This window comes from Gossypium hirsutum, chromosome A03 (assembly GCF_007990345.1).
Source record: "Gossypium hirsutum isolate 1008001.06 chromosome A03, Gossypium_hirsutum_v2.1, whole genome shotgun sequence".
NCBI lineage: Eukaryota > Viridiplantae > Streptophyta > Magnoliopsida > Malvales > Malvaceae > Gossypium > Gossypium hirsutum.
The window spans coordinates 18,860,440-18,870,457 of record NC_053426.1 but is presented as its reverse complement, the minus strand read 5'-3'; the positions used below and the strand labels follow the sequence as shown (position 1 = coordinate 18,870,457).

Here is a 10,018-nt window from a genome sequence, read left to right as displayed (position 1 = left end):
GGATTTGGTTAATCTAAATCACATTAAATGGACCCCTTTTTTTTCTTTTTTTGGGTAAACTAATTAAATTATAATTGAATATGTATTTACAATATTATTTTTTAAAAGATTACTATCAATATAAAATATATTAAAAATAGTGAATAGAAATATTATTTTCCAATATATTAAAATTTGTCACATGAAATTGCACTTCCAATTTTATAGAACTGGGCTCTCTCTCCTTGCTACCATGTGGCAAATCAGTTTTTCTTCATAAACGTATTTATTGTTAACTAATTGTCGTGAATATATTGTTACTACCAATTCTAATTAGGCTTAAAATTTTATAAGGATTAATACATTATTAATATAAAAAAATTATACACTATTTGAAGTTTTCTTTAACGTGGTATATATATATATATTTTAATGTGATACATGTATTTAACAATAGTTTTATATTTTAGTATCCAAAGTTAATTATATTAATTTTTTAGTGTTTAATTTGATTTTTAAGATTAGTTTGATGAAATATAATTGTTAATGTTAATAAATTTAAATTTTTCATGATTTTATTAATAGAATAAATTAAATATTATTTATGAATTTATTTAATTTTTAGATTTAACCTGTTAAATACTTTGGATTTTTTAGGTTGAATTATGAAAAATAATTGTTAACTAATTATGAATTTTAATTAAAGCTAGTAAAAAAGTAATGATGCAGTAAATAATGTATTATAAGTGATTTTTAAAATAATAAGTAAATGATATCTATGAATATAATTAAACAAATAAAATAATGAGAAAAGACAGTCAAGTGTTAGGACATAAACATGTTTTCTCCGATCTCGCTGTCTCAATCTTTCCCACTTTCCATCCCTCTTCGTCTCCTTCAATTCATTTCTTTAGTTTAAAATTCTCACTCATCTCTCTCTGTCTCTCTCTCTCTCCACTTTAAAATCTCAAAAAATCCAAAAACAAACGAAGATATAGGAGTATCCCGGTTTCACTGCAAACGCCATTGATGAGAGCTTAGTTTGTAGAGAAAGAGATTCAGTTCGAGCGATTTATGTTTGTAGAAAAACGACGCTTGGGATTTCTTTCCTTGCTCTGTTTTTACTTATTTTGAGGGTCTAACCTTTATGGGTCAAGACAGTTTCACTCCCCAAAAGAGATCTTTTACCGGTGGCGGCGGCTTACCCACGACCAACAACGCTGCTGCTGGTGGCGGAAGATCCCGTGTATTAGCAGGAATGCCGCGTGGGAGGCAGATCCACAAGACCTTCAACAACATTAAAATCACGATCCTCTGCGGCTTCGTTACCATACTTGTTCTACGGGGTACAATCGGCGTTGGCAATTTGGGAAGCTCCGAAGCCGATGCTGTTAACCAAAACCTAATCGAAGAAACGAGCCGGATCCTAGCTGAGATCCGCTCCGACTCCGACCCTACCGATCCGGACGAACCTCCTGAAACCGAGATCAATCCCAATACTACCTACACGCTCGGACCCAAAATCTCGGATTGGGACCAGCAACGTAAGGTTTGGCTTTCAGAAAACCCCGAATTCCCTAATTTTGTTAATGGCAAAGCTCGGATCTTACTTGTTACAGGGTCGCCCCCAAACCCTTGTGATAATGCTATAGGAGATCATTATTTGTTGAAAGCGATAAAGAATAAGATCGATTATTGTAGGCTTCATGGGATTGAAATTGTTTATAATATGGCTCATTTAGATAAGGAGTTGGCTGGGTATTGGGCGAAATTGCCATTAATTAGGAGATTAATGTTGTCTCATCCTGAAGTTGAGTGGATTTGGTGGATGGATAGTGATGCTTTTTTTACAGATATGGTGTTTGAGATTCCTTTGTCCAAGTATGATAAGTATAATTTGGTTGTTCATGGTTACCCCGATTTAATGTTCGAGCAGAGGTCGTGGATTGCTTTGAATACGGGGAGTTTCCTGTTTAGGAACTGCCAGTGGTCGTTTGATTTGCTTGACGCGTGGGCGCCAATGGGACCTAAGGGTTCTATTCGTGAGGAAGCCGGGAAGGTTTTGACTGCTAACTTGAAAGGAAGGCCGGCGTTTGAAGCCGATGATCAGTCAGCTTTGATTTACTTGTTGCTTTCGCAAAAGGAAATGTGGATGGATAAAGTGTTTCTCGAGAATCAGTATTATTTGCATGGTTATTGGGCAGGTTTGGTTGATAGGTACGAGGAGATGATGGAGAAATATCATCCAGGTTTGGGAGATGAGAGGTGGCCGTTTGTGACTCATTTCGTTGGTTGCAAGCCCTGTGGGAGTTACGGAGATTACCCTGTCGAGAGGTGTTTGCGAAGCATGCAAAGGGCATTCAACTTTGCCGATAACCAGGTGCTTAAGCTGTACGGGTTTAGACATAGAGGATTGTTAGGCCCCAATATTAAGAGGATCAGGAACGAGACGGTGACTCCTTTGGAAATCGTTGATGAGCTTGATATTCGACGATCAACGCACGAGAAAGCCGAAACACGGAGCTAGTGATGGAAAAGATATATAATGTGCCATAATGTGTAGGTAATGGTCATTCCTTTTGATGAAAAGCAATTTCCAATATATTTTTTTTAAGGTTTGAGTAAGTTTTGATGATCTGTTGTCATTGTGATGCTGTTGGGAACAAGATAGGAGAATTCTTTTATTAACCTTGAATTTGTCTTCCTTTTGATATTTGAGTGATATTTATGAAGGAAATTAATAGCCAATGTTACTTCATTTCCTTTTTTGCATTCTTAATTTCACTTCTCCTTGTTTGGTGGTGAATGAAATGGAGTTTATGGTTTCCATGCCTATTTCAAGAACCTTTATGTCGGACACATACTCATATTCGATGAGAGAAGTTAGGGCTTAAGTCCGTGTGCATGCAATGTAGTTGTTTATGTTACTTGGACTCGAGTATAAGTACTATCGAAGACTATTATTTTCAATGGAATCATTTGAAATGGCAAGTGATGATAGGTGAGAATAGAGGAACTTTGTATTAGCTAATTGGTGAAGTTTAAAAATGAAAGTTTTTCATTAATATTGGAATGTATAACGTTTAGAAAGATGAACAAAACCAAACGATCCACCCTCTCTCCAATGTGAAGTGATAATGTTATATAATGGCAAAAGACGTGATTCCAATCTCTATTTCCATAAGCAATAACAAAAATCATGTCCATGCACAAGCTGTCATTTCAAATGTCAAACAAATAGTAAAAGCATAAACAGAGCGAAATAAAAATCCATTTTAAACAAATAGTAAAACAAAAAAAAATATAAATACTTTATTTAAAAAGAAAAAACAACTAAGTATAAAAATATATACCATTTGACTTTTAGAGTTGATTTTGTTTATTTTTCCATTCAAGTTGGATTTAGATACTTCCGATTTTTGGCTTTTTGAAGGAAAAATTATTAAAATATCTTTATCTGTATTAATCATTTAAAACGTTTATATATCATTATATTAAATTATTTAAATATTATTTTTTATTATATTTAAAATTTTAAAGTATTTCATGTATCATTAAATTTATTAATTATTAAAAAATATATTTTATGTATAATTATATTAAATGTAATTTATTATTAAATTTCTAACCTCATGTTTAAAATAAACATTTTAACTTTTCACCGCAAAATTAGACAACGATGTCTGTCGGCATTTAAAATTAACAAACCACACATGCTATTCAAACATTTACTCTTGTCAAAATGTAGTGACCTTTTCAAACAATACCAAATTCGCCTTGCATTCCAACATATACTTTCGCTGAACCCTCAATAGTTTTATTTGATTTCTACTGCAAAGATGTGATAAAAATGAAAACAGAATGTGTTTCACATGCTATTCAACCATTTACTTCTGTCAAAATCTAGTGACCTTTTATTATTGAAAAGAATACAAGGAGTAGGGTTATCTAATAAAAACCGAGATGATGTCAGTGCCACCTTCTAATAATCATATTTAACTTGATATGTTAATACTTCAAAAGATTACATATATATATATATTTATTCCATATTCGTTTTACTTTTTCTTTTATTTATTTATCATGTAACCATGACGTGTTGCATATTGTGAGGCTTAAAACGAGTGGGAAAACCCTTTTCTCAACAGAGCTTTAGGCTCCGGTTCAAATTTGAAGGTTACGTGGTGTAATACTCCAAGATTCCATCTCACAGAGAGCCTAACTCTGCAATGAGTTTCAACTGGAACAAAAAGCAAGTGATGCACAAAGGAATATGTAGAAGTTGTTTCAATACTTTTCAATTTCGTTGAAACCCAACCTCACTGGAAACTACATTCTCATTCTGAGAACAATTTTGAAAAGTTCACTTCTTCAAAGAGAGAAAAAAAAAAACTGGAAAAAAAGGCCTTTGAATCTGTTTAAATTTGTGAACCACGGAAATAATACAAACTACCAAGGTGTGATCTCTACCAATATGCAGTCCACAGTGGAACTGCTTCAATCAAATTCAGGAGCTTCTCTGTATTAGTTCCCTCAGCTGCTGACCATCAATAAGCTGAACCAGGGTTCACAACCACGTTGCTATGGCTTAAACTGGGCTGCTTTCACCGCATTGATATATTTGGGAACACTTCATGGTTGTTCAGATCTCTCATCTTTCGACTTCTTCACTCGATATTACTGATGTTTTTAGATATATTCAATGGAACACTGCCACTACTTCTCATTCTTCCATGGAGAAACCCGGCAGAGGTATGCGCACAAATAAAAAGATGGTCGATGTGCACAGTTGAAAACATCAACATCCTGAAGTATCATCTTCAGGTGATGAATCCCTTGATGCCTGCTCCTCTTCTTCATCCTCATCGTAATCAGCAGAAGCAGGTTGGCCATTGAGATCAACTGTTGCACCATTCTTCCTCACAAATTGTCCCCTCACACGAGGCCTCCTTTCAGCTAGCCTTTTCCTATTAACATATCTGATCTTCTTATCGAAACAGCGCTCTTTCCTTTTCTGCCGAAATTTGATTAATGCTGCCTCTCTTCTGTCAACCTTACTTGGTTGCACTTCATTGGAAGATGAATTTCCAAATGATGGCCATGAGTGACCGGTTGGCATCTGACCCGGTTGCATGCACATATTAACAGGGTAGTATGGAAACGATGCCATCCCACTTACATGAGGATGGGGAAGACATTGTTGAAGATGATTATATTGAGGGACCAAAGGAGAACTAGTATGATTATGGATGTCATGGAGGTTGTTCTGAAACAACTGGGTCGATGATGGCATCATAACTTGATTTAGAACTCCTGGCATGTAGTGTAGATAGGGACTTTGTGTAGGTAAACCGGATACATCATGTTGAGTTTCATTACTAGGAGGCACAAGTGCCGGAGAAAACTTGTCTTCCTTAAAATCCCTTTGTTGTGAGAACTCCATTGATGCAGGGGTCGAAGACCTCTCCAAGGAAAGGGAATCCGGAACGCTACTGCTGCTACGAAACTCATCACCTTGTGAGTTGTTTTCCCATGTTTCACCATTCTCATGTACTCTGGTATCACTAACCACTTGTTCACCAGGTTGCGGGAGATGCTCTTCACCGATCTTATTTTCAGCAGCACTTTCATGATTAGGGGTTGCAACTTGAGTACTGCTGGTTTTTACTGCACTTGACTTCACATAAGTAAAGAAGGCAGATGACTCGCCAATCTTTAGCTCACTCTTCTTTGGAACAGATGAAAACTGCCCTGCAAAATATCCCCAACATTCCAACATCTCCAGATTAAGTGAAATACATGAATGAAAAAAGGTTTGGAAACTAGAAAGTGAACTATAAATTTGAGACAAGACAGACTACTCAACAAGAAGGCCATTATCGGCAATGTGAAGCCTCAGATGCACAAACATCCATGTAGTATCAAAAAATAAGACAGAAATGTGAGAGGCAGAAATCTAGCCATCACAAAGCTAAACTTAAATTCCATGAACTTTACAAATCTCATGAAGTCAAACTCTTTTCTTCAAAGCCAACGAAAAACAGTCTGACTTGATTAATGGTAAAACATAATAATATCCTGTGCATTAATGGACAAAACATTAACAGAATTTGCTTCAAACTGAAGAATTCAGTTTGTTATAGAATATGAACACAGATGGCAAAATGATGTCATATCAGACTATTCTAAGGAATAGCTAATGCATTAATGGACGGAGTTTCTCCCAAATATGGTACACAACAGTAAGCTTAACACAACATGACAAGTCATATTCAAGGGACAGGCAAACAGGATTAAGACAAGAAGCAGTTAAGAGAATCAACCTGTTCGACGGTCACTTATTCCAGGAACATCAGGACGGCATTCTGGTGAATCAGACTGAGGAGGCTCGACAGTAGCAGCAGCAGACTGAAAGAGGAAAAACTCTTACATGAACACAAACCAATTGTTTCACTCTTAACATCATTGATTCGCCATACATTTCCAACATTAACTATGCACTGTGAAAGTTATGACATGCAAACAGTGGCACAGATGTCAATGAGTATCTTAATTGCCACAAGTTTTCCCGGAAAGAGTCATACAGCATGCTTGATGATGGTTCTTCAAATTTAGATACTCACACATAGATATATGTAATATATATTTTGTTGACTGCTATAAATAGTTTGAGACATTGCAAATCTGTAACTACAATTTTTTGTTTTCTTTTTAATTTCAGCATGGGGCATCAGCAAAAAAGTTCCGTCCCTCAAACCTCTAAAATCAGAGAATAGGATTCAGTAATCTCAGAAAAAGTAACATTGAAACTGTTCATAGAATTCAAAATCCAGGGCCAACCATGCAAGTTGAATACATAATTCTGTCTATAACTAGGACATTAACTAATATATGTAAGCAGAGTTCAAACATATAAAAATAATTTTTTTAGAATGATTAGAACTTATAACGGAATCATGCTTTTATACACACAGTGATCACAATTCGCAAGGTTGTTTCCTAGAGCGTATGAGTTATGATCTCTGCATCTCATGTGCGCAATCAAACATGCTTTTCCCCTAATTTTAAATGCACAATAACACATATTCAGTTGCCAACTTCAATACTCACTTCATCTTCTTGATGAGTTGAAATTCCCATCTCTGGATTAGAGCTCTTCCGGGACCTCTCATCTGTATCATCCGAGAACAAAGTAGTACTGTTTGTATTAGCATCACTAGGATCTGATGCCACTAGATCAAAGTCACAGTTTAAGATGTTCTTTTCCGAAAGACCAAGCTGTCAGAGAAAACATCTTAGTTAATATAAATGATTTTTGTTACACATCCATATATATATCCAACTAGTGAAGGAATGCTTCTTAATGGGATTTCAGTTCCTTCTACATTTTTTTTTTTGGTCCTAATTATACTCTCACGACAATCAAGTGCCATGGATCTAATTTTATCAAATTTTTTTGTCCTAATTATACTCTCATGACTATCAAGTGCCATGGATCTAGTTTTTATTATAGAAGAACAAAGGAAAGAAAAAAGAAGGGCAACAAACCTCACGTCGCCTTCTCCACATGTGTGTCCACAAGTTCAACAATTCATTGGTTCGTAAAGGCTTGACAAGATAGTCAGCAGCACCAAGCCTCAGGCACTTAACAACAATAGAGACCTCATCCTGGGCCGACATCACTTGCCATAGAGAAGAAAGAAATGTACATAAATGATCAGACCATGAACACCAGAAGGAAAATTCACTATGATGAAAGTTTGATGTCTGAAGAAAGGTACAAGACGAACTTACTAATAACAGGAATGCGCCGCAGTTCATTATTCCGCATAATATACTTTAACAACTTCATTCCTTTTGTCATTGGGAGGTCGACTTCAGTAAGTATTATATCAATGTCAGGTCCCTCAGCATTAAGTGCATCAATGACCTGTCTGGCAGACCTTACTGTAGTCACTGTGAATAAAAAGTAACACGGAATCATAAAGCTGACACATCACTTCACAAAATTAACATATGAGAAGTGTCATAAAACTACCATGCACTCCTAAATGCAATATACAATCATCAAAGTAAGACAAGTAGTTGAATTACTCGAAAATATTGAAGCTACCTAAATGTCATCCCTGTGAATTTCAGTCTACTTCTACTCTTATCATCTATAAGTATCAAAAGGCTCTATGATATAACATGGCCCTATACCAAACACACATAAGTTAATACTTCCCAACTTCTCATTAACTGATGATTACTTGCAAGTGAATTCATTTCTCATCCTTCTTTCTTTTCTTATCAACACTCTACAAAAAATTCTCACTTTGGCCACAGCCCACAGTTGTTTATTTACGAGGCAAAGCATGAGAATAAGGAACTAGAAGACAACCAGATAAGGCCGTTAAACATATAACCCAAATATCCTTTTTATCAAGTTTCTCAAATTAAGCTCCCATGAAGCAAAGCAAGTCGAAACAAAAGACTAGATTCAGTAAGCAAAAGTAGCATAATCAGAAAATAACATAATGAACTTATAGAAGAGAATAATATATACACACACGCAAATAATCATTTACAGCTGACAGAATCAACTTCTTTTACATATCATTTATTTTTTCAAAACTATAATAGCAAATTTTCAACTGTACTTTAACCTTCAGAGTCCTAAATGAAAATTCAACCAGTACCATCAGTTGCACTTCAACAGCCATTTAAATCACACAATTCAAACAAAACAAAACAAAAACAAATAAATTAACAAATAAACTCAACAGATACAAATCATAAAATTTGACTCCAAATACCCAATAACCAACAAGAACAACAACAATAAAATCAGCATAAATAAATAAACATATTCTACAACTCAATAAGATATGAGGAAAAAAAATAAACATATTAATAAAAGCTCAGTATACCCTGATAAGAACATTTCAAAAGAAGTGAAAAAACTTCCTCACAGCTCTTGGTATCATTATCACATAGCAAAATCCTCACTTTGCTCCTATCTATAAACCCATTTCCTGCTCCTCCTGCTTTAAGCTCTTTATTCAAATTCAGTTCTTTGCTCTCCATATTTCTACAACCCAGAAAAAATATCACTTTAAATTTCTTTTTCCCAATCAATATCTCACAAAACAACAAATCCCCAGAAAACCCTTTTTTTCTAAATTAAAAAATTGACCAAAAAAAAAGGGTAAGCACTAAAGAAAGCCCAAGATAATCATCTTCCCTCCAACAATCCGAATTGGAGACAAAATTGGGGTTAGGGTTTCCAATTTTCCAGAGCCCATCTTCAGATTGAATCCCTTTTTTCCCCGTCCGTACGCTCCCACCTAATAAAACACTATAAGTGAAATAAGTTACTAATTTCCCCCATTCTTAAATGAATCCCTTTCCATTAACGGCAAGCAAAAGCTCAAGTGGACCCAATCGGACGGTCGGATATAAGGATGGCGACAGCCATCAACGACTCAAATTTGAGCTTAACAAGGATCTGATACACACGTTAACATAACTCCAATAGGGAAGGGGCGAAGGAGAGGCTTTTCTCAATTTCTGCTAAAAGTGCGTTTTTTTTTTTTTTTTTTGGTGTGGGTGTGTGTCGTGTTTTTCAGACAGATATTTTTTAGAAGATAGAATTTGGGGTATGCTGGGAGTGGCTAACGTACGCCGGATAAGGGAGGTGAGATTTGGAACGTTGGATTAGAGTGAGGAAAATCGGAAGAGGAGTGCGTAGTGCGCATGGTGGAGTGCGATAGAAGAGATAATGACGTGGCAAAATGGGGGACCGCGTAGTGAGAAAGTGGATGAAAAAGCGAAAGCGCAAGATGAGAAAGGTCATGTGAGAAGCCAATCCCAATAGCACACGTGTCTAAAATAAGGTTAGGTTTAGTTTTGTTTAATAAAAAGGGTTTGCTTTCTAATTGCATTGGTTATATATAGTTTGCTAAGTCATCCTTTTCTTTTGAAGTTGTCCCATTCACCACTATTTCTTTTTAATTGCGTTAAGCCCTTAATTTATGGCATGCAAGGTAAAATTTAG

The 10,018-nt window shown here is 35.5% G+C and overlaps 2 protein-coding genes across 2 annotated transcripts; one reads left to right on the top strand and one right to left on the bottom strand.

Moving 5' to 3' along the window:
- Positions 1 to 764: 764 nt before the first annotated feature.
- Positions 765 to 2,737, top strand: LOC107886107 (probable xyloglucan 6-xylosyltransferase 5). Its single transcript, XM_016809945.2, has one exon. The coding sequence runs from the start codon at positions 1,127 to 1,129 to the stop codon at positions 2,504 to 2,506; it is 1,380 nt and encodes a 459-aa protein (XP_016665434.1). The 5' UTR covers positions 765 to 1,126; the 3' UTR covers positions 2,507 to 2,737.
- A 1,516-nt stretch (positions 2,738 to 4,253) lies between these two features.
- Positions 4,254 to 9,710, bottom strand: LOC107886106 (two-component response regulator-like APRR1). Its single transcript, XM_016809943.2, has 6 exons — positions 8,892 to 9,710; positions 7,774 to 7,935; positions 7,528 to 7,661; positions 7,090 to 7,257; positions 6,303 to 6,387; positions 4,254 to 5,730 (listed from the first exon to the last, which is right to left on the bottom strand). The coding sequence occupies exons 1-6, from the start codon at positions 9,046 to 9,048 to the stop codon at positions 4,778 to 4,780; spliced, it is 1,659 nt and encodes a 552-aa protein (XP_016665432.1). The 5' UTR covers positions 9,049 to 9,710; the 3' UTR covers positions 4,254 to 4,777.
- Between the last annotated feature and the right edge of the window lie 308 nt (positions 9,711 to 10,018).

Bases quoted from the DNA above. Each gene is read 5' to 3' on its own strand.
- LOC107886107 (XM_016809945.2), top strand. From the start codon at position 1,127: ATGGGTCAAGACAGTTTCACTCCCCAAAAGAGATCTTTTACCGGTGGC.
- LOC107886106 (XM_016809943.2), bottom strand. From the start codon at position 9,048: ATGGAGAGCAAAGAACTGAATTTGAATAAAGAGCTTAAAGCAGGAGGA. The intron at 7,936-8,891 runs GTATACTGAGCT...TTTTATTCACAG, and splicing joins TTTGAAATGTTCTTATCAGG to TGACTACAGTAAGGTCTGCC. The intron at 7,258-7,527 runs GTTTGTTGCCCT...TTTCTCTGACAG, and splicing joins TGTGGAGAAGGCGACGTGAG to CTTGGTCTTTCGGAAAAGAA.